The sequence below is a fragment of the Petaurus breviceps genome, unplaced genomic scaffold, assembly GCF_028583685.1.
Source record: "Petaurus breviceps papuanus isolate PSGF00001 unplaced genomic scaffold, PetGlider_PUasm1.0 98, whole genome shotgun sequence".
Taxonomy (NCBI): domain Eukaryota; kingdom Metazoa; phylum Chordata; class Mammalia; order Diprotodontia; family Petauridae; genus Petaurus; species Petaurus breviceps.
The window spans coordinates 30,423,240-30,447,686 of NW_027187460.1; the positions used below are offsets into that span (position 1 = coordinate 30,423,240).

Below are 24,447 nucleotides of genomic sequence, written 5' to 3' on the forward strand. Positions count from 1 at the left end.
TCACAAATGTGACTATATAAAGTTAATATTATAAGGAGTTCCATATATTTTTCATGTCTATCTCATGAACATATGAAATTATTATTACAAAGAGTTCCTGATATTTCTTTAGTTAGAGAGCTAGAGAAACAAACAGAAAGATGATAGATGGAGAGATTGTTGAATCTACATATCTATATATGTGTATATACAAAACTAGTATAACAAAAAGCTCAAGTGTTTCCCATATATAATTTTACTCACCTTTCCAGTGTGCCCATTTTACAGAAGGGGAAGCTAAAGGCCCCAGAGCTTAAGGTAGTCAGTGGTGGTTTGGGAATAGAAACAGGATATACTATTTTGTTATCCACCCAGTGTTGAGGCTTGAACTGTAAGTTAAGCTAAAAGAAAGTAATTGTTTGTGGATAACCACAATTTTTAGTGCTTGAAACAAAGACCAAGCAACCACAGCTGATTTCAGTGGTCTCAAGGACACATTGATCCCTTTCGTTTCCTTCAAACCCAATGACCTCCATCCCATTAAAGAATTGGCCAATTTCCTCCCTGTCCTTTCTCATTTTTCCCCAGTGAATTTCTCAGGGCTATGAAGTGAGCAGAGCCCTCTGGCAGTTCAAGGGGTTAATCATCACTTCAGTTTTGAGCCATACTATGTCATTATTCCTCAATGTCCAGGCAAAATTTGGGGTTTTTCATTTTTTAATTTCCAAGAACCACTGGTTGTGACTGGCCACAGAACCTCAAACCATTGTAAATGTTTAAAGGAAACTGTTTCAAAGCAAGGACTGCTTATGCATGACACATACATCGTGAAATGTAAAATGAAGTCACTGTTTAATAAATCATCCTCTTGCTTGGGAAGTGGAAACATCTCTTTTGGGGAAATCAGAAGCACCATATCATGGAGTAAGAAATCATCTAATCCAACTTCTAGCCTCTCTGCAGACAATTTCTAAGCCACTTCCAGACAGGTTTGCTCATTTTTATTTTTTATTTTTTTCCAAATGCTTTATTAACTTCTGATTTACATCATTCATTTCTGCCAGATTTTGAGTTACAAATTTTCTTCCCGTTTTTCCCCTACCCACTGCCCCAAAATAGCAGTCCCACAGGATATCCTCTCCTCCAATCTGCTCTCTCCCATATTTTCTCCCATACCCCTTTCGACTTTTCCAGTGGATCTCTATGCCCCAGTGCCTGTATATCTTATTTCCCAATTACATGTAAAATAGTATTAATAATAGTGTATATATATATATATTTGAATATTTGATTTTAAAACTTTGAATTCCAGATTCATTCCTTTCTTCCCTTGTCACCCACCCTTACTGGGAAGATAAGCAGTTCAGTATAGGTTGTACATGTGTGGCTAATGCAAAAAAAAAAATAACATAGTAGATATATTGTAAAAGACTGACTATATTTCCCTCCCTCCTATCCCACCTCCCACTTGTTCTGTTCTCTACTTTGATCCCATACCTTTTCAAAAGTGGGTGCTTCCAACTTCCCCCCCCAGCCTGCCCTCCCTTCCATCATCCCCCCTTCCATCCCCTTCCCCCCCTACTCTCCTGGAGGGTGAGATACCCCATTTCGTGTGTATTTCATTTCCTCCTCAAGCCAAGTTCAATGGGAATAAGGTTGACCCATTCCCTTTTGCCTTCCTATTCTTCCCCTCCATTGTAACCATTTTCCCTTGCCTCTTCTGTATGAGATAGTTTACTCCAATCTGTCTCTCCCCATCTCCTCTCATTATATTCCTCTCATCTCTTAATTTCCCCTTTTAAGTATCATCCCTTCCAGTTAAATTGGTCCTGTGCCCTCTATCTATGTATACCTGTAAACATATATATACATTCACATATGTATTCATATGCCCATATACCCTCATATATAGACATATTCCCTTCAACTACTGAGAAAAGTTTCATAAGTTACAATTATTGTTTTTCCATGTAGGAATGTTAATAGTTCAACTTTGATAAGTTCCTTATGATTTCTTTTCCCTGTTTACCTTCTCGTGCTTCTCTTGCTTCTTGTATCTGAATGTCAAATTTTCTATTCAACTCCAGTTTTTTCAGCAAGAATGCTTGAAAGTCCTCTATTCCACTGAATGACCATATTTTCCCCTGAAACATGATACTCAGTTTTGCTGGGTAGGTGACTCATGGTTTTAATCCCAGCTCCTTTGAACTCTGCAATATTATATTCCAAGCCTTCGATCCCTCAGAAGCTGCCAGATCCTGGGTTATCCTGATTGTGTTTCCACAATATTCAAATTGTTTCTTTCTGGCTGCTTGTAATATTTTCTCCTTAATCTGGGGATTCCAGAACCTGGCTATAATATTCCTAGGAGTTTTCTTTTGGGGATCTTTTTCAGGAGGTAATCGGTGGATTCTTTCAACCTCTATTTTGCCCTCTGGTTCCAAAACATCAGGGCAGTTTTCTTTGAGAACTTCCTGGAGGATGATTTCTAGGTTCTTACTTTGATCATGGCTTTCAGGTAGTCCAATAATTTTTAAATTATCTCTCCTGGATCTATTTTCCAGGACAGTGGTTTTTCCCATGAGAAAATGTTCACAATATTTTCAAAATCACAATATTCTTTCATTTGTTTGGATCTGTTTAACAGAATCTTGATTTCTCATAAAGTCATTAGCTTCCATTTGCTCCAATATAATTCTGAAGCAATGATTCTCCTCATTGAGCTTTTGAGATTCTTTTTCAATTTGGCAAATTCAGCTTTTTAAGGTATTCTTCTCCTCATTGCCTTTTTGAGCTTCTTTTGCCATTTGAGTTAGTGTATTTTTAAGGTTTGATTTTCCTCAGTCAGGCTGTTGACTCTCATTTCATAATTTTCTTGCATTGTTCTCATTTCTCTTCCCAATTTTTCCTCCACTTCTCTTATCTGCTTCTTAAGGTCCTCTATGGCCTGTAACCAGCTCATATTTTCCTTTGAAGCTTTTGGTGCAGGAGTTCTGACTTCACTGTCTTCCTCCTGTTCCATGCTTTGCTCTTTTTTGTCCCCCAAATAGGAGTCTAATGTTGGAATCTTCTGTCTGCTTTGTTTCCTTTGCCTGGTCATGTCTCCCCTCAGTCACTTGACCCCTGGGCTTTTTGCCACAGTAGGACTCTGCCACCAGACAGGGGAGCTTTTGTCCCAAACACTGGGGTTTTCTCAGCTGCCGGAGGTATTAGATGGGTGCCCTCTCTGAGGTCTCCACACACTCTGGCAAGCTGGACATACACCCCAGGACTTCCACCCTAGACTGCAATCCAGATCCAAGCAGGTTAAAGCAAGAGCAATTACCCCTCAGACTGGTGCTTGGTCCCCCTACACTCTGCAGGCCAGGAGCTGAAGCTGCCACGTGGCACTGGCTGGCTGTGCCCACACCTCAGCAGGCTTCTCGTCCGGGGGCAAAAGCCATGCACTCCCACTTACTGGATCCCAAAGTCCAGACTGCACTGACCTCTCACTTTGTCCTTCACATCTATGTGTTGATAAATCTGGAAATGGCCACTGTTGCTGCTGATCTGGAGTCCCTCTGGCCAGCTGGTCAGACCTGCCCTGGGGCTAAAGCCTTGGTGTGGGGCTGGGCTCGGCTCCCAGAGCACTGCGCTGGCCATTTGCTGCTGGCCTCCCAGTCTGTCCTCAGTGGGAGGTTAGCTTCTCTGTGTCATTTTGTGGGTTCTGCAGCTCCAAAGTTTGTTTAGAGTCCCCTTTTTACATGGATTGGGGAAGGTGGAAGCCAGAGCAACGGGGAGGTCCTGCTTCTACTCTGCCATCTTGACTCCGCCCCCCCCAACATCTGAGTTTTCAAAGCTGAGGGGCTCAAAGGCTACCCAGAATCTCATCTGGCCAAATCACACAGCTCTTCCCATAAGTGAGCCTCCGGTTTGCTCATTTTTTAAATAATTCTTATTGATCTTCAAGAAGGAAATTCTGGAAAATGTGGTGTATTTTTTAATGTTATATTCATGGGCCACATTCTTTCTTCATCTGTCTGGCTGACTGGAGCTGTGGGCATCATTTCCCCGGGCTACTCATGTATAGGACTGACTGAAAGATCAGGATTTCCTTTTAGGACTGTGGCATCATGGCCTGAGGACCACTGTGGTGTCATTAGGAGGTCACTTCTTTTGCTGTCAGAGGACCTGGGTTTGAATTCTAACTCTTACAGTACAGGTTACTTACTGTCTCTGAGTCTGTGTCCCCTAATCTTTCAAATAAAGGTTTAATCTCTAAGATCCACTTAGGCTTTAAAATCAATAATTTGTTGAGTGTGCCCAGCAATCCCATCACTACCATACCTAGTATGTCTACAGGTTGACAGCAATACCTATAAAGAAGCATCTGGTCAAAAAGGGAGCAGCGCTCACAGATGGACTTCAGACTGTGTAACTTGGGGATTCCCTATGGGTTCACACCACAGAGTTCCTAGGGGTAGCTACCCCCATACACACTGGTTTTACTCCCACCTATTCCAGACAGGCCCCTGGATTTTCCAAACTTCACCAGCCTTCCCATCCTAGGAATGAACAAAACTCTTCTCTTAATTGCATGGGGTCAGAATGGAACAAATATATGTGTATGTATGTGCATGCTTTATATATAAATATATGTATGTACACATATGTGTATATTGCATGATGTGTGTATACATACACATACATATATGTATATAACATACATACATACATGTGTCTGCATGTTTCTTGTCTCCAAAACCGTGACCATCTTGAGCTGTGTGCCTTGTTGTGGTAGATTCTCCTTCCCCTCATAATTTCCTAGGAAAGTTTTGTTTCTTACTCTATTGTGCCTATTGGATTGAAGAAGGGTTTTCACTCCTTACCTAGATCAAGAAGGCTGGAGATTCTGGATTCCCCCAGAGGACTGGTCACAGAGAAACAAGTTCCCAGAAGCACTGGGATGTGAGACATTTAGAGAGTAGGAAAAGCTTCACAGAGCATGGACAAGACCTCAGCTATGAAGGCTGTTTCATCACAGGCATTTTTAGAGCCCCATTCATCCAAGGACCACATGGACCTTCCACCCCTCCAACTCCCCATACAGTACAAAACTTAGTGGGCCTTATAATTCCTCTTTAAATAAGTCCTTTCTGGAAGAGGATTAAGGTGCTATGTACATGTATGTAAGAGTAGTTCTGGATAGTAATTTCATACACCCAATAGTCAGTCAGTAGACATTTACTAAGTCTTTACTACATAGCAGGTACTATGTTAGGAACTGGGGGTACAAAGAAGGCAAAATCATGGTGCCTGTCTTCAGGGGGCTCCCATTCTAATGGAGGAGATAAAATGTGAATAACCATGTTCATACAGGATTGATACAGTAAATGGAAGTTAATCTCACAAAGAAAGCATTCAGTAGAAGGTGGTGGAGTAGGAGGGGGGACTAGGAAAGGCTTCCTGTAGAAGGTGGGATTCAAGGAGTGTTTTAAGGAAAGCCAGGGAGGATAGGAAGTAGAGGCAAAAAGGGAAAGTATTCCAAGCATGGGAATCAGTCATTGCTAAGACCAGAGTTAGGAGATGGAGTGTCACGGGCAATGAACATCATGTAGGAGGCCAGTTTAGCTAGAGAATGCAGTGGATAGAAGACTGGGCCTGGAGTCAGGTAGACTCATCTTCCCAAGTTCAAATCTAACCTCAGACACTAACTAGCTGTATGCTCATGGGCAACTCACTTAATCCTGTTTGCCTCAGTTTCCTCATCTGTAAAATGAGCTGGAGAAGGAAATGACAAACAACCAGTATCTCTACCAAGAAAACCCCAAATGGGGTCATGAAGAATTGTACATGACTGAAAAATGACTAAAGAACATCAAAGTACAAGAAGACCAGAAGGAAGGGACTAGATTTTGAAGGGCATTAAAATTCAAACAAATTATTTTATATTTGATTCTAGAGGTAATAGGGACCAGTAGAATTTATTGATTAGGGAGATAATATGATGAGATAAGATCTTTAGGAAGATCACTTTGCCAGCTGAATGCATGGTAGATTGAAGTGGGGATAGACTGCAGACAGGGAGTTCAGTTAGAAGACTATTGCAATCATCCAGGTAAGAGATGATAGGGGCCTGAACTGGGTTGGTGGCTATAGGGGGATGAAAAGAAGGAGACATATATCAGTGATGATGTGAAGGTAGAAATGACAAGATGTGGCTAAAAATGAGATATGTAGGGTGAGTGGGAGTGAGGAGTCAAGGTTGGCACCAAGGTTGCAAGCCTGGGTGATTGGGAGGATGGTGATATCTTTTTACAGACAAAGAAACTGAAGTATATGAGTGACTTGTCCAATGCCACTTGATTATTTGTACCAAAAACTAGAATCCAGGGTTTTGCTTCCTAATTTGGGGTTCTTTCCACTATACCCTATCAAAAGGATGCTGCATATATCATTAAATGGACTTTCTTTCTTCCTCACCTCCTCCTCTCTGGGCAGGGGCAAGAGGAATTCCTTTTCCTTCTACAATGTCCAGTTGAACTGTCCACTAACTCACCAGACTTTCCCACTGATACACCCCAGACTTTTATTGTCCTCAGTATCTCCATCAAAATGAATCTCTCCTGGGGGCAGCCAGGTGGCTCAGCGAGTAAGAGCACCGGCTCCAGTGTCGGGATGACCTGGGGATCAAATCTGGCCTCCGACACTTAGCACCCACCCAGAAACACCTGGCCGTGTAACTTTGAGCAAGTTACTTAACCCCAATTGCTTTAAAAAAAATGAATCTCTCCAATGTCTGATTCCCTTGCTCTCTTTGGCCAGATAAGTTCTATCTAATAACAAGCATTTCACAATGATAGTAGCTAATGGGTTAATGCAGAATGAATGCAACCTTTTTGTCCTAAAGAGTTACTCTGATCCTTGTGAAGCTTTGCCAGCAAATTTTAGTGAAGGGAAGCAGGTGGAAAGGCAAAGAAGGGTCCATTGATCAGTCATAATAGAGTGCCTCTTCCAACAGAAAATACTCACAGGCTACAGAGGGCTGGGGCATGGCTATAGGTATGACCCTGCAATTGAACATGACTCAGTCTGTAATCAACTGATTATTGCAATTAACAGACTGGAGACTCCTGGATTAACATGTTAATTCTCCAAATAATGTATTCATATTTTATAAAGCATTAAGCCCATCTGAAGATGAACTTGTAAGGAGCCTATAAAATGCAAGGAATACTTAATTATTCAACATTCAAGACCTGATTCTGCCTATAGCCAGTTGTGTGACCTTGGGAAAATCAATTAACCTCTCTTGACCTCAGTATATTCATCTGGAGAGTGAAAACATTGACTGTGATGACCTCCATGGTCTCTTTTAGCTCTGAAGACATTATGGGTCTAATGGTATAAATTTCAGTGGTCATAACAGAGTCAATTAGGGATACATATGGGGGGCAGGGAGACATTTCTGCACTTTTCAAATCATACCATATTAGACATCTATCCATTCTGCCTATATGGCTCTGGCTATGGCCCTATGCTGGCTCTAGCCTTAGCTATTCTCATTCTCCTAACTCAAATAGTACATTTTTCTTTTAATTTGTACCTTTTTTTCTTAAATTAAAACTCCCCTTTATTTACCCCTTACTCTATCTGCCTCTTGGCAGTTAGGTGGTGTAGTGGATAGAATATTGGGCCTGGAAGACTCATCTTCCAGGGTTCAAATCTGGTGTCAGACACTCACTAGCTGTATGACCCTGGGTACATCACTTTACTCAGTTTCCTCATCTGAGCTGGAGAAGGAAATGACAAACCACTCCAGTATCTTTGCCAAGAAAACCCCAAATGGGGTCACGAAGAGTCACACAACTAAATAACAATAGCAATCCGCCATTAGTAATGTCTAACACACACACACACACACACACACACACACACTGCTTAAAGGTTGTAGAGCATTTTACAAAGATGAATTCACTTGATCTTCACAACAACACTGTGAGATACGTGCTTTTAGCACCTGAGCTAGGGTCAACCATGTTACACTCCTACTCATTAAATTCCATTGGCTCCCAATTGCCTCCAGGATCAAATACAAAATCTTCTGTTGGTGTTCAAAACATTTCATAACCTACCTTTTCTATACTACCACCACCAGTCTTCTGACACCTTGTCCACTCCCCCATCCCCTATACAGGTACTGTTCCATGCAGTGGCAGTGGCCCCCTGGCTGTTCCATGAACAAGACAATCCATCCCTTGGCTCTTGGCATTTTATCTTGTTGTCCCCCATACCTGGAATGATCTTCCCCCTTGTCTCTGCCTCCTGACCTCCCTGACTTCCTTAAAATCCCAACTAAAATCCCATCTTCTAAAGTAAACCTTTCCCAGCCCCTCAATTCTAGTGTCTTCCTCCTTTTAATGATTTCCTATTTATCTTATATATGGCCTTTTTGTACATATTTCTATGCTTGTTGTCTCCCCCACTGTTTATGAGCTCCTTGAGACCAGGGATTATTTTTTCTTCTTTTTTTAGCAAAGTGACTAGCACGTGCTAGGTGATTAGTAAATGTTTATTGGCTGACTTTTACTATTCCCATTTTACAGATGAAAAAACTGAGGCTGAGAGGTTAAGCAAATTGCCCAAGGTCACACAGATAACTGAGGAAGAATATGAACTTATGTTTTCCTGACTTTAAGTCCAGCATTCTATCTCTTAGACTCTGATCCTTTCTTTGCATACACAAATGCTTGGTAGATGGGAAAGAGCAGGAGGGGCATGGGTGAGAGCTAGTAGTCCATGTTATCTGGAAAATTGAATATATCAAGGGAAGTCGTATGAAATAAAATTGGAAAGGAAAATTGAAGCCAGACCATGGAGGGCCTTGACTATCAGGTAATGGGGAGCCATTGGAAGCTTTTGATTAAGAAAAGGATATGAGTAGATAAATGAATTAAGATGATTACCTTAACATCAGTGTGAAGGATGAATTGTAGAAGGGAGACACTGTAGACCAGTACCAGACAGAAGACTAATCTAGGCGAGAGGTAATGAAAGACTAACCTAGGGTGGTATCAGTGATAATAAAAAAAGGACAGGAAAGATGTGAAAAATATGGTGGAAGTATAATAGATAAACTTTGTCAACTGGTTGAGTAGGGCCTATGTCTTGAGCATAGCATCTTACAACCGAGAGAATAAAATTACGGAGTTGAAACAATCCTTGACTCAGAGATAAGAAATCTGGTTTCAAGCCCTGGCCCTGACACTTCCTAGTTATGACCCTAAGCATTTGATTTCACCTCAGTTTACTTATCTACAAAATAATGACAACAATACTTATTCTTGAAAGTGAGCTATTAGAGATGGAATTGGTCTGTAGGCCCAACTCGCTCATATCAAAGACAAGGAAACTGAAGTTCAGAAATGTGAAGAGACCAGGAATTAGTTGAGCTCTTGCTCAGCTATGATTTCATTCCAGGTTTCCTGATATCTAGTCTAGTATTCTACTACCGCTTCTCTTATTTATCTCATATCCTCTGTAGTGTCTATCCAGCCGGGAATTCACACAGAGAAGACATGCAATAAATATTTGTTGAAGGAATAGAGATGGAAATACAATTTTGGGGTCAATGCATGTCAACTACAGGAAAAACAAAGTTTTGAGCTCAATCTGGACTCTACTGCACATTTGACTTGGAGGGTATAACCCGCCAAGAAGCAGCTTGTGCTGATTTCCCCTGCTTATACAAAATAAAGCCCCTTTCTTGTCCAATTAGATTTCTTTTCTCTTCTTTGTATCTTAGGAACTGATGAAGCTGCCATCATTGAAGTCTTGTCAGGCAGAACGGCAGACCAGAGACAGCAAATAAAGGAGAAATACAAGACCACATATGGCAAGGTAATCTCAAGATGTATGGAACTATATATATATGGCAATCACATAAACTCTCACACTCACACTCTTCTTATTAGACTCATTTCCAACAAAGCATAGGCTGTTTTATCTAAAATTTTTTTTATCTTCCTTAAAACTGAACATACTATCAGCTTAACAAGCATTTGTTATTGTTCTTTGGCATCCCTTTGGGCATTAAGTTGTTTTCCCACTCTTATTTAGAATATTTTAAAAATGAAATCATTTTTAACATGATTTTTATTGATTTATCAAAACTGTTAGATTATTTTAGTAACTCATTGTTGCTATTGTTTTGACCTTAACTGTTCTTAAGCCCCTTTAAGGATTTTTTTAAAGCAATTGGGGTTAAGTAACTTGCTGAAGGTTGCACGGACAGTTATTTCTGGGTGTGGTGCTAAGTATCAGAGCCCGGATTAGATCCCAGGTTATCCCGACTCTGGGGCCAGTACTCTTACTCGCTGTGCTACCTGGCCACCCCTCCTTTAAGGATTTTTTAAAAAGATATTGACTTGATTTGGGGGGGCAATTGGGGTTAAGTGACTTTCCCAAGGTCACACAGCTAGTTTTTTGTGTTAAGTGTCTGAGGCCAGATTTGAACTCAGGTCCTCCTGACACCAGGGCTGATGCTCTATTCACTGCACCACCTAGCCACCCCATACACTTGATTTTTACAAAGCCTGGAATAGAGGGGTTTATATTTCTTTAAAAACTGGCAAGTTCCATCTGCCAATTTGCAGATGGATCAGTGATTTGCAAACAGACCAATTTCCATACATGGAGCTTAATGTTTTGGATTTACTCATTCTTCTCTGATTTCAGATTTAGTATTCTTCTCACTATAATGCTTCACAGTTGGCATTTGAGTTGGAATTTTAAGGTAGGGCTTCAACAGACAAAAATGAGAGAGGGCTATATAAATATGCACTATTGTTTTGGTCTGGGGTGGTATGGTATCATAAGAAAGTGATATTCTCTAGAGGTATGGAAGGGCATGAGGCTCTTTGCCCCTACACTAAAGGGTCCCAGAGTGCTATGGGTTTGTTAGTTCTTATGTCTGCTCTATTATTTTTCTGCTTTGTCCTTTACTTATTTTCTCCTTTACTTTTCTCCAGTAGTTACTTCTCATGATGTTCAAGGCCCTCTACGATTTGACTCCCAACTTGTACCTTCTTCATCTTTGACTCTCCTATTTTCCAGCCAAACTAAATAACTCATCTTTGCCAGAACAATCCTTACGCTTTCTTGCCTTGGTGTCTTGGCTTCCACTTGTCCCTCTGTCTGGAGTATCTTTCCCTCCTCAACCCCTAACTACAGGTGATCAATTCACACTCCTCCTTCAGGGTCCAGCTCAAACCCTACCTACTTCACAAGGTCTTCTCTAAACACTGTCCTCCCACCTCCCCACTCCTGTCAGAGGCCAAGATAATCTCCTGTTTCTTTGAATTCTTGGAGTATTTTGTTTTTCTCTCTCATTTCACTTCCATGCTCTTTTTTAAACTTTATATTAGAGTCATTTAAAGAGTCAATGTGGTGGAGTGAAAAAAACCTTGGACCAGGTCAGAAGATGTATGTTCTAACCCTAGCCCCTCTTTAATTAACTGGAGGACCTTGGGAAAATTCACTTAGACTCTCTACAGACAATACCTCTGAGAGGTAATGTACTGTGGTGGAAAAAAAAAAAAACACTGAGTCTGGTATCAAAGGACTCAGATTCAAATCCTACCTCATCAACTTACTACCTGTGTGGCCTTAAGCAAGTCACTTAAACTTTTGAGGCCTCGGTCTATAAAAAGAGAGTATTGGACAACACGGTCCATGCTGGCTTTATATCTATGACCCTATGAAGATCAATAGTTTTCATAACTGTGATATCCTTCTTTAGGTTTTGGTTCATGTATCCATGAAAGATTGCCTGTAGACATTGAGGTCACCTAACTTTCTTGCCATTCAATTTTTAAAGTAGAACACTAAAAGGAAAATGGATGAATATCCCCCTCTTAACATTGATCTTGTACATTTTTGTAGGACCTGGAAAAGGTGCTGAAGAGTGAGCTCAGTGGGAATTTTGAGAAGACAGCCTTAGCCCTTCTGGATCTCCCAAGTGAATACAGTGCCAGAGAGCTACATAAGGCCATGAAAGGACTTGGGACTGATGAATCTGTGCTGATCGAGATTCTCTGCACCAGAACCAATAAGGTTAGAACCACAGTCACATGACTTCTCCCAAAGACTCCACTAAGAGGAAGGATAAAGACATTCTCTCCTGGTGGTATAGAACGTGTCTTAAGATACTACTCAGGGCTCTAGGAGAGAGAACTCCCACAATGAAAAGGACCTGGAACAAAGTCTGGAAAGAAGCTAATCTTTACCGTGGATTCACCCCAGTGTTAATATACCTCAATTTACATGATAAACGACAAAATCACAATAACAGAGAATTTCAAATTTGGAAGAAACCTCAAAGGCAAGGGTGTATCAGTAAATGTTTAACTATCAGCTGGCAGGGTGCACAATATACAATTTTCAGTTTAATCTGCATGATTAACATTTTCTTAAGTCTAGACATGCAAAAAAATAACAAAGCAAAGACAAATCGGGGCACTTGTAACATTTACCAATTTCTGAGGTATAAATCCTAACACTGAAAATTTAGCAATTAGCTCTCACCAGTCATCCACTGCGCAACGTGAAAAGAACCCCTACTATAGCATACTACAAGTGGCCATCTAGCCTCTGCTTGAAGACTTCCAAGGCAGATGATTCTCTCTTTGGAAAAGCAGGAATACCGTGTTTCCCCGAATAAGACCTATCCCGAAAATAAGCCCTCCCCTTACTGTGTAAGATTCCTCTAAAATAAGCCCTCCCCTGAAAATAAGCCCTATTGAGATTGCTACTGTAGTGAAGGTGATCCCCTGTGCTACACGCTACATTACGGTACCCTCTGTATGCACCGCCCCCCCCCCTGAAACGCACGCCGCGCTCTGAGCTGCATCCAATCAGAGCTGCAGCAGTGAGCGCCGTCATCCTGTTCTTCCCCAGTGATTTGCTTGCTGGTGCCATTGAGAGCAGTGCCGCGGAGGAGAGCTGAGGCAGGACAACATAAGCCCTCCCCTGAAAATAAGCCCTCTGGTGTTTTTCTTTCCAAAAAAATTAATAAGACAGTGTCTTATTATCGGGGAAACACGGTACTAGGAAGATTTTTCTGACATCAGACTAAAATGGTTATTTTGAAACTTCTATCGATTGCCCCTGATTTTGTCCTCTGGGGTCAGACAGAACAAATCTAATCTTTCTTCTATATAACAGTCCTTCAAATGCCTATGGATAGTGATTATATCACAGCAACATAACAGCACAGCACCCAGAACTATTTAATTAAGTTATTAATTTTTAATTAATTTTATAATTAATTTATTTTTAATATAATTAATTTTAATTAATTTAAAATTAAATTAATTTTGTTAATTGTATAATTAATTTAATATAAATTAATTAAACAATTTAATTATTTTAATTAATTTAAAATTAAATTTAAATTTAAAATTAATTTTAATATAATTAATTTATAATTTAAAAATAAAAATTTTAATATTAACTATTAAATTAAGCCCAGTAGAGGCTAAATACATGCTTTTTGATAACTGACTGAATTATGTCATCCTTCCTCATGTTATCTTCTCCAAGCTAAACATGCCCAGTTCCTTCAAATGATCCTCATATGACACAGACTTCAGGCCTTTAACCTCCATTTGTGACCCTTGAAACAGTCTTAGGCTTATGAATGTCCTTCTCAAATCATAGCACCCAGGACTGAACATAGAACGCCAGATGAGGGCTGAAGAAGGCAGAGTATGGTGGCAACATCACCTCCCTGTTCCTAGAAGTTATGCCCTTCTTAATGCAGCCCAAGATTGAATAACCTTTTTTGACTGCCACATTATACTGTTTACTCATTTGGGGTTTGCAGCCCACTGACACTGCTGGCGATCCATGCCTTCTTAAACTTATATTTATAAAGATAATTTTCTTGTATCCAAGTACAAGACTTTTACATTTAGTCCTGGAATTTCATCTTCTTAGATTCATCCCATTGCTCCAGTCTGTCAAGATCCTTTTGTGTCCCAAACCTATCATCCTAAGTATTAGTGATTTCTCACAGTTTTGTGTCATCTGCACATTGCTGAATAGGTCACCTATATCTTTATCCGAGATATTGATAAAAATGTGAAATAGCAGAGGGTCACATATTCCTGAAGATGAATATACAAAATCCTTATAAATTTAGTCATTTTTAATGCACTAGAGAGGGCAATGAGGAGATAATGAAAGAACACATATTTACGCTTGATGAGTTCAAGATACCAGGTCCAGATCAACTATACTCTTACATAAAGTAAAATGTGTAAAAAAAAAAAAAAGATGGCAGATATCATTGCTGAGCCTCTGAGAGTGACTTTTGAAAGGACATGGAGAATGACATAAGTGCCACAGGACTGGAAAAAGTCAAATGTCCATATTTTCTTTAAAAAAAGTATAGAAGATAGTGGAGTAACTAATTACAGGCCAGCGAATTTGATGTTGATTCCTGGTAAAATTCTATTTTTGTAAATATGCTTAGTAAACATCTAGAAAGGAAAGTGGTAACTACAAAGAAATTGAATTCTTCAAGAACAGGTCATGTCAAATTAAACTTCTTTCTTTCTATTGACAAAATTATTATTTTAGTAGATCAAGAAAATTCTACAGATGTAAGTACACTTAACTTTCAGCTCAGGATTTGACAATGTTTCTCTTGCTATGCTTGTAGATAACTAGAGAGATACAGGCTAGGCAATGGTAAAGTCAAGTGGATTTGGAATTAGTTGAATGAATAGATCCAAAGAGCAGTCATAAAGGCGTCAATATCTAGGAAGAGAGATAGAGCAATGACAGGGATCTGTCCTTGGTCCTATGGTGTTCAAGATTTTAGCAATTATGTATATGAAAGAATAAAAAGCATATGAGTTTTTTTAAATTTGTAAATGGCACAATGATTTGAAAGGTAGTAAATATATTGGATATGAGGGTCTGGATCCAAAAATATCTCAGTTATCTAGGATGAGAAACCAAACATATGAAAATTGATGGGGATAAATGTAAAATTCTGAATAGTTTTTTTAAATTAAATTCACAATCAGTTAAAATATTTTTTAAATATTGAATACAGGGGAGGCTAAGTGGCTCAGTGAATAGAGCACCAGCCCTGGAGTCAGGAGGACCTGAGTTCAAATCTGGCCTCAGATGCCTAACACTTACTAGCCATGTGACCTTGGGCAAGTCACTTAACCCCAATTGCCCTGCCCTCTCCCCTCCAAAAAGCAAAAAAAAAAAGTAATTGAGAAAAATTTTTTTAAAAATAAAATATTGAATACAAGAACTGCAGCCAGACAAAAGTTCATATGAAAAATATTCAAAAATTTTAGTGGTATTCAAACTAAATAATGGTATGGCACAACCACCCAAAAAGCTATCACAGTCTACAAGGAGCCATGATGTCCAGAATGAATGTGGTAATGTAGTTCATTATAACTGTCATAATCTCTTTGAATGATTGGCCTCTGAAAACAGGATTGATTTACTCTGCTTGGCTCCAGTGGGCAGAGCTAGGAACAATGAGCAGAAGTTACAAAGAGGCAAATTTAGGCTTAGTGTCAGGGGAAAAAAAAAATCCCTAATGATCAGAGTCATCCAAAAGTTACCTCTGAAGGCAGTTAGGTTACCCTAAGTGGAGATCTTCAAGGGAAGGCTACCGAGAAGATTCCTATTCAATAAGGGTTGGATTTAGCGACCGCTAAGGTCCCTTACAACTTTGAGATTCTGCAGAGCAAAGCAAAGAAACTCCTCTTTACTTTCAGTGGGCACTCATCACTTAACTATTATGGGTTGTAAATCTCTGTGTTTAAATATTTTAGTTGTACTTAAAGTAACAGGGACAACTAGACTAGGTGACCATTGTTGTGGCGGAAGAGGAAACAATAGGGATTCATAAGTGGAATAAGACATCAACCAAAATGGGCTTTGGTATTGCTTCCAATTCTAAGATTCTGTGGTTGTATATAACCTTTCAATTTGAAAACCTAAGTGGTTCATTTGGCAGTTCTTTTCATTAATGAGGTATTGGTGTAATAGAAATAACACCAGACTTGGAGTTGGAAGACATGGCTGGATCCTAGGAATATAGATTTAGAAATGGAAGGGACCTAAGAGGCCATTTAGTCCAACTCCCTCATTTGACAGATGAGGAAACTGAGGCCCAGAGAGAAGAGACCTGCCTAAGGTCATATGGGTGACTCAAACATGAGTCTGAGTCTTGACCCTGTAATTTATCGGGGGTATGATAATTGGTAAATCACTTGACCTTTTAGACCCTCAGTTTCTTCTTCTATAATATTTATGCTCTCCCTAGTTGACTCAGTTGTTGTAAGGAAAGTGCAAGTATGTTATTACTACACAAATCTTTTCTTCTGCTTCTGAATTTTCAACCAAGGAAAAACCTAAGGTGATTGACAAGACCCAGAGCTTTTCACCTCTCACAAAAGGAGAATAAATAGCCTAATGGGGCAGAAGCCCCTAATACAGAGGATTTATGTGAGAGCAGACACTCCCTCTGGTGGCTGGTAGCCTGCACTTCTTTGGAAATTGTTCCATTATTCAAGGAAGTCTCCTGAATCCTTGTGCTAATTCCATTATAGTCCCGCCTTAAATCAATTGGGATATAAGAGAACATTTTAGTATCTCTTGTCTTAATTTTTTTTTCACAGGCATCCTAGCACATGCTATCTGACAATACCAGTCTTGTGGAACAAATGAAATACAACAGAAATACCCCTATAGTGTTACTATATTTCCTATATAATAACACTAAGCATGTTGTTTAACTTCTCAGGGTTTCCAGACAACACAATATAAGTTGCAAAACAGGTGTCAGCTTTCACTGATAGAGAGAATATCTTCATCAGGAGTTCCCTATACCAATAAAATCACAAGTCTGGTTAAAAAAATAAGTAAAGGAAGGAAGGAATAGAGAGAGAGAGAGAAAGGGAGGGAAGGAGGCAAAGAGAGGAAGGAAAGAAGGAAAAAGGAAAGGATGGAGGAAAGAAGAAAGGGAAGGAGTGAGGGAGGGAGGAAGAAAGAGAAGGAGGGAGGGAGGAAAGAAGGGAAGGAGGGAGGGAGGGAGGGAGGAAGGGAGGAAAAAAGAAGGAAGTCCTCTAACATGTTAGGTAGATAGTTTGTGGACAATTTTACTGAAAGATATAGATAAGAATTAAACAAAATGAGCAGATGAAGAGGGGTCTTGATCTGTGGTGGCATCTGAGGGGCATGCCCACACAGATGAAATCACAGGTCTGTCAAATAAGAATGAGGTAAGATACACCAGAAAGAGCCCTGTTCTTGGAATCAAACCATCCTTATCTCTTTACTAGCTAACATGTTAAAGCTGTGTGGCCATGGTCAGGTCATAGGATCTTGATTTAGAGCTAGAAGGGAACCTTAGAAATCAGTTAGTTTAACCCCCTCATTTTATAGAGGGGGAAACTGAGGCTGATAGTGATTAAATGACTTGTGCAACATCAATCACACAGTAAGGAATAAAGCCCAACTTTGGACTCCAGTCCTCTGCCTCCAGCTGCTGCGCCCTTTCACCTATAACAACCTCAGTTTCTTCAATTGCAAAATAAGTGTAATAATCCTTGTGCTACCTTCCTCACAGGGTTGTTGTGAGTAAGGTGCTTTCTAAACCTTGAAGCACCATAAAGATGAGAGATATCATTATTATTGTTAATTGTCAAATGGTCATGAGAGATACATGACTATGGAAGCACTTGCCCAAGATATGTGGCTGTAAATAAGGTTTCACCAAACATTTATATTCTGCAGCTGCAAACACCATATCTTATTTTTTGTTTCGTTTTTCCTTTTTTTGTTTGGAGGCAACTGGGGTAAGTGACTTGCCCAGGGTCATACAGCTAGTAAGTATCTGAGGCTGGATTTGAACTTCAGGTTCTCCTGACTCCAGGGCTAGTGCTCCATTCACTGCATCACCTAGGTGGCCCTGTTTTATCTTTCAAGATTTTTGTTGCTACCTTATTCTTCACACCACAGTCATTTCCTAACAACCAGTACTTTTTTTCTTTCACTAAGTGATCACTTTGCCCAGAGTGTGACTCAAGGCCCAGTGTAGCACAGACATCCATCCAAAAGTCCACACATATTTTCTTGTGCCTTTTTCAGGTTTGCAAGAGTCATAGGCATCTGGCATGCCGCCAGGGGAACAGAAACCAGAGATAATACCTGGGCTGATTATTAATTGATGACTAATAATTAATAGTCATTAGTATTTGGGATAGGAACTTAGCCTATGATTCCAGTAATATAGAGAATTCTTTTGGATGGGAAAATAGCCTCTATAAATAAAAGATGATACCATATCTGCAATTTATAACCTTAGAGAGTTGTCTAGCGTAGTGTCAAACACTCCAAACCAAATTAAAATGGGAAATGTTTAACAAAATAAAATAAAAATGCAACGAAGCATACATAATGTTAATTTGTGGTTTTCTAAGCCATCATGCTACCCTCAGGGACCTGGTTCTATATGAATTTGAAGACCCTTAAGCTACTTATTCATCATCATACAGTCAGTATGTGTCAGAGGCATGACTTGACTGGCTCCCACATTGATTATCTGTTCACCAAAAATCTTATTTGGTCATAGTCTCTTTGATATGTTTTAGATCTGCCCCAATTTATTTCAGGTTCTAGGCCTATGAATGTTCCCATATTTTTAGCTGGTTAGATCTGATAAAAAAACAAAGTGACTAGGGGCAGTGATCCTTGGGGTTCTGCTAGTCTGGGAAGTCAGGGAGGGAAAGGTCAAGGACAATGAAGAGGGAAGAGGAAGAGAAAGAAGATGAGAGGGAAGGACAAACATCACAAATATAATAGAATATGATCAACAGTTGCAATTATTTTTTGCCTTTTTTGGAGGGCAATTGGGATTAAGTAACTTGCCCAAGGTTACACAGCTAGTTTTTTGTGTGTTAAGTGTCTGAGACCGGAACCGAACTCAGGTCCTCCCTACTCGGGTGCTGGCGCTTTTACTCACCATACCACCTAGCTGCCCCAACACTTGCAATTTGTAAGCAAGTAAATCTACCACTCCTTCCCCTCACCAAGACAAAGCAACCAGCCCCCACTGGTCATACTTTCACACACTAAACCACAGACTCTCTCTGCCTTCTTCCTGCACTGCTGTCCTTGGTGTCAATTTTAATCAGATTTTTATCTGCATATAAATGTTGGGGGTGAAGTAGAACCCTGCCTTATATGTCATTTGCAAAGTGATTTGCCCAGAGATCTATACCCTGATAGACAGCATAGTACAGGGGATGCAAATTGAAATACCAACTCTCTGTTACCTAAAAATAAGAATAGGGGTGGCTAGGTGGCAGTGAGTAAAGTGCTGGCCCTTGAGTCGGGAGGACCTGAGTTTGGTTCCGGCCTCAGACACTTAACACCCACACAAAAAAAAACTAGCTGTGTAACCTTGGGCAAGTTACTTAACCCCAATCACCCTCCAAAAAGAAAAAAAAAACAACCTTGTCTTACAAAACTCAGGGCGGCCAGGTAGCACAGCGAGTAAGAGCACCCACTCCAGTGTCAGGATGACCTGGAGATCGAATCCCAGGCTCAGACTCTCAGCACCACACCCAGAAATAACTGGCCATGTAACCTTGAGCAAGTTACTTAACCCTGATTGCTTAAAAAAAATAAAAATAAATAAGAAGAATAGCTAATATTTATATAGCACTTTAAGGCTGACAAAGTGTTTTACATATGAAATCTTATTTGATGATCCACTTATGACCTGTTTGACTTTGGGCAAGATTCTTTTTTTTTTTTTTTGCCTTTTGGAGGGCAGTTGGGGTTAAGTGACTTGCCCAAGGTCACATGGCTAGTTTGTGTGTGTGTGTATGTGTGTATGTGTGTTGTGTCTGAGGTCATATTTGAACTCAGGTCCTCCTGACTCCAGGGCCAGTGCTCTATTCACTGCGCCCCCTAGCCGCCCCATGGGCAAGACTCTTAACTCTTCTGGGTCTCAATTTGAAGAATTCATAAGAATAAAATGGGGGGACTGGATAGATCCATTCAAACTACCAAAGTATGAATTTCCGATTGTTAAATAGTAATAATGGCACCAAGCAGCCTGCAAAAGGGGGCACGTCTCTTCTCTATGCATCTGTCTCCCATTAGAGTCCACTGCACACTGACCTGATATTGATATATTTATTTTATTCCCTCTCTCCAGGAAATCAAAGCCATAAAAGAAGCATACCAAAGGCGTAAGTGGCATTTTCTCAATTCCACCTAGTTTGAAGAAGGTGTGGTCTTTTCACAGTCTGTCTGGAAGAGTAAACTTTCCCCCTCTTTTTCTTTTCTAATAGTATTTAACAGAAGCCTTGAATCTGATGTCAAAGGGGACACAAGTGGAAACTTTAAAAAGATTCTCGTGTCCTTGTTACAGGTAAGAGAACAGTAGTTTTGCTCTCTTGTTTTATATCTGGGCTACTACAGGCAGCTAGGGGCCTCAATGGATAAAACCCTAGGTCTGGGGTCAGAAAGACCTGCATTCAAATCCAGCCTCAGATACTTAATGGCTAAGTGAAGTCACTTAATCTCTGTTTGCCTTAATCCACTGGAGAAGGTAATGGTAAACACTTCAGTATCTTTACCAAGAAAACCCCACAGATAATACTGATGTGCTATGAAGTCAGACACAACTGAACAGCAACAATTATCTATAGGCACCAAGATCTTGCGATGAAAATTGAAAGACAAGCAGAGAAGTGTTTGGGGGATGACAAATTTAAAAATATTCAGCTGGTTAATTCCTTGGGCAAAATTAGTGTTTTATAAGACTGGGGTTTCAAATATTGAGTGTGCCAATACACATAACAACATAACAGGTAAATCTTAAGCCTAAGGCTCAGAGAGGTTGAATGATTTGCCCATGATCATAAAGTTATTAAATGTCAGCGGTGGAAATGATGGGCCAGTCATTGGCCCACACAGTGAGAAGCAGGGATAACAGGTGGACATCTCACATGGCCCATTGCTGTCCACATGTCAAGAGACTATACAGATGGCCCCCAGAATGTTAGGTAGGCTCCCTTTGGTAAATTTGTGGGAGGACATGGGAGAGAATTGGACAAGATGAGCAGGCATGGATGGGTTCTATGTTTGTGTCTTTGGGGGGAGAAGTCACCTCAAGGAGATGACAGGTCTATTGGACTATTATGATTTAGAGGAAATAATTGGTGGCCCCAAAACTTACCATCTCTAATTCCAGATAAAAACCTCTACTTGGTGGCCTCCTTGATACACTTCAGGAAAAACATTCTGGGGAATGGAATTCGAAGAGTAATTCAGTACTGTCAAGGGTGAATAGCCAAGCAGGATAGAGGGCAGCAAAAAAAGGTAGGGGTGGGGGAAACCAAAGCCATGAGCAACTCAAAGAAGGTGCCAGGAGGTGGCAAGACTGAGGGGATAAGAAAGGTGTGTGAGATTGAACTTTCTTAGCCAGGACTTAACCTAGGGAATGACCGGATTCACCTATTGACTGGTCCCATAAATACTGAAGCAAAAAACCTCTGACAACAAAAGCCAGCTGTTCAATGCCTCACACAGGGCATTCAGAATGGGCACTATGGGAACACACAGTTCTCCACACTGGACAACCAACCGAATAGGCAATCCATTGATTCACATCACATCCAATATACCACGTCTTTGCAAGCTTTATGTGTCCCCTTTGTTTTATAATTCAACCCCATCCCCCTCCTGCCCGAGTCCTGGTCCCTCTATAGTGACAGACTGGCAGAAGAGAACAGGAAAGAAAAGACACAAACTGATGCAAGGAGAGTTCAGGTGAGACCTTCAGAAGACCTTCCTTCCTCTCTGTGCTCTTTGACTAGAGACATTTTAAAGAGAAGTTGACATTCTTCAAGAAAAACACTTTCTGGCAAGAGGACAGATGAATTAGTCTCCTCAGGTCCCTTCCAGCCCTGGAATCAATGCCAGGTTAAGAAACTAGTCCTGAGTTCACACACACACACACACACACACACACACACACACACACACACACACACACACTTCTATGTTGGTTCAAATAACTTTGCTGTTATCACAGTACCCAGTAGATGGCAGCAAAGAGCAATTGTTGTGGGTTTTCCCACAGGATTGCAAGATTCAAAGTCAGAAGGGGTCTTGGGTCAGACCTTCTCACTAGATCAGAGAGAATCCCCCAGGCCTCTTATTTTTCCTATGATTTCCCGGGGTCATCTAGCAACTGTAACTGACAGTGTTTCTCTTCTTGTAGGCTGAGCGAGACGAAGGAGACAATGTTGATAAAGATTTAGCCGGTCAGGATGCCAAAGATCTCTATGATGTAAGTGTGAAGATGTGCCAGGCTCAGACTTTTTTGGTATGGGAGAGGTGGTTGTAATTACTCAGGAAGTAGTTACATTATCTGAGAAATGAAAATGTGCTCTTACAATTAAAATATGCTCATTTATATATAGGTCTTTCAGTCTAATACAATAAATGATAATTATTCTCCATTTATATCATGCCTTTATTCACCTCTCTTAGAAGCTTAAAGTACATAAGTGAAGCATCTCTAGTCTATGCATATAATTTCTTTTAAGTGAGATTTAGTGTTTAAAAAAAAAAACTCCAGCACTTTCAGGTTTTTTAAAGAGGGTTTTTAATAAAATGTTGAACTTTGCACTTTTAAGGCAGGAGAAGGTCGTTGGGGCACAGATGAGCTGGCTTTCAATGAGGTCCTTGCAAAGAGGAACTACAAACAATTGAGGGCCACCTTCCAAGCTTATCAAATTGTAAGTGACTTGGTACAATGACAATTACTTTAACTTTAATTGTGATTGAGAATAAGACAAAACCAGAGATCTAGGAACGGGTGGGGGGGGGTACTTCCTTAATGCTTTCAAATACTATCTTTGGATCCTTGGGGCATGGGCTAACATAGTTGTGAGAGAGTAGGACTACTGAATCTGAGGTTGAGACCTGGGTTTGGGTCCTAGCATTTACTAGATGTGTGACCCTGGCCAAGTCACTTCACATCACTGAGGCTCAGAACCCTCATCTATGAAATGGGGATAATGATGCTCGTTTTACTTACCCTACAGGGTTGTTGTAAGGGAGGCATTGTAAAGCACATGGAAAATTGAGCTATTACTATTATGATGATCTCAACTTAAAATGTAAAAGAATGACACAAAGAAGAGGTATACTCCCCAGTAGCCCAGAGAAGTATCCCTGAAAGATAGTGATTTAATGAAATTGTTATAAATCTAGTATTTTATATGCATGGGGGAACCTACCTTGCTTAAGGTACTTCACGATACATGCATTTTAAACAGCTGACTTTGGAGGTGAGAAGACTTGGGTTTGAAGCCTGCCTCAAACACATAGTGGCTGTGTGACCCTGGGCAAGTTCCTAGCTTTTCTGTGCCTTCAGGGAACTCCCAAAGACTGTAAATTACAGTTGAGTAACCTATCTTTATTAGCAGAATGTTCTTACATTGAAAGTAGATTCTACTTAAGTTAGAATCTAAGAACTTTAGAACTGGACAAAATCTTAGAGGTGATCTAGTCCATCAGACTCATTTCACAAATAGGGAAACCGAAACTCAGAGGGATTTGGTGACTGGTCTAGGGCTACAACTACTATGAGTCAAGCCAGGTTTGGAATCAAAAAATTTAGAGCCAGAAGGAACCTTTCGAAGGATTTAGTCCAAGTGCTTTGTTTTCCAAATGAGAAAACTGAGGTGTAGAAGGAAAAGTCACTCCCTGAAGGTGAGTCTGGCAGATCCTCCAAGCAGAGTTAGAATTAGGTCCCTGGTCTCCAGACTCCTGGACCACTGACTACTCTTCACATGTTGCTACTTTTGCCAATCTGGATTTTCATGTATTATATCATAGGATACTAGAATCACAAACTTAGAGTTAGAAGAAAACTTGGAGATAACTCTGTGTAAGTCCCTCATTTTATTGAGGAGGAGCTACAGCCCACAAAGGGGAAATGACTTGAGCAAGGTCAAACAAAGAGCAAGCCACAGAGCTGGAATAGGAACCCAGGCTCTCTGACTCTAAACCCAGTGCTCTTTCTATCCCACAAAGGATTTGCTTTTTACATCGGCTTTCAACTTTTTAAAGTCCCTTCATTTCTATTATCTCCTTTTGTCCTCTTAACAACTCTGTGAGGTAGATGGGAAAGGTATTATTGTCCTCATTTGAGAGATTAGGAAACTATTCTTAAGATTGAGGCCATCTGTAACTTATCAGGACCACACAGCAAGTAAAAGCCAGAAAGTAGATGAAAACTTCAAGACTCTCCAGCCTGAACTCTATCCTTGGCTCTTGCTTGGCTCCTTTCATAGTACCAGGCAATATGGACAGGGAGGGAGGGAGGGAGGGAGAAAGGAAGGAAGGGAGGGAGGAGGGAGG

At 40.3% G+C, this 24,447-nt stretch overlaps 1 protein-coding gene across 1 annotated transcript in view; it reads left to right on the plus strand.

Annotated features, from left to right (window-relative positions):
- ANXA13 (annexin A13) overlaps positions 1-24,447 on the plus strand; it is a 92,186-nt gene that overhangs the window by 48,212 nt on the left and 19,527 nt on the right. The window contains exons 4-9 of the mRNA XM_069080962.1: positions 9,764-9,858; positions 11,902-12,072; positions 20,225-20,258; positions 20,361-20,440; positions 22,298-22,366; positions 22,716-22,817. Coding sequence (XP_068937063.1) covers positions 9,764-9,858; positions 11,902-12,072; positions 20,225-20,258; positions 20,361-20,440; positions 22,298-22,366; positions 22,716-22,817 — 551 coding nt within the window. The remainder of the gene's footprint in view (positions 1-9,763; positions 9,859-11,901; positions 12,073-20,224; positions 20,259-20,360; positions 20,441-22,297; positions 22,367-22,715; positions 22,818-24,447) is intronic.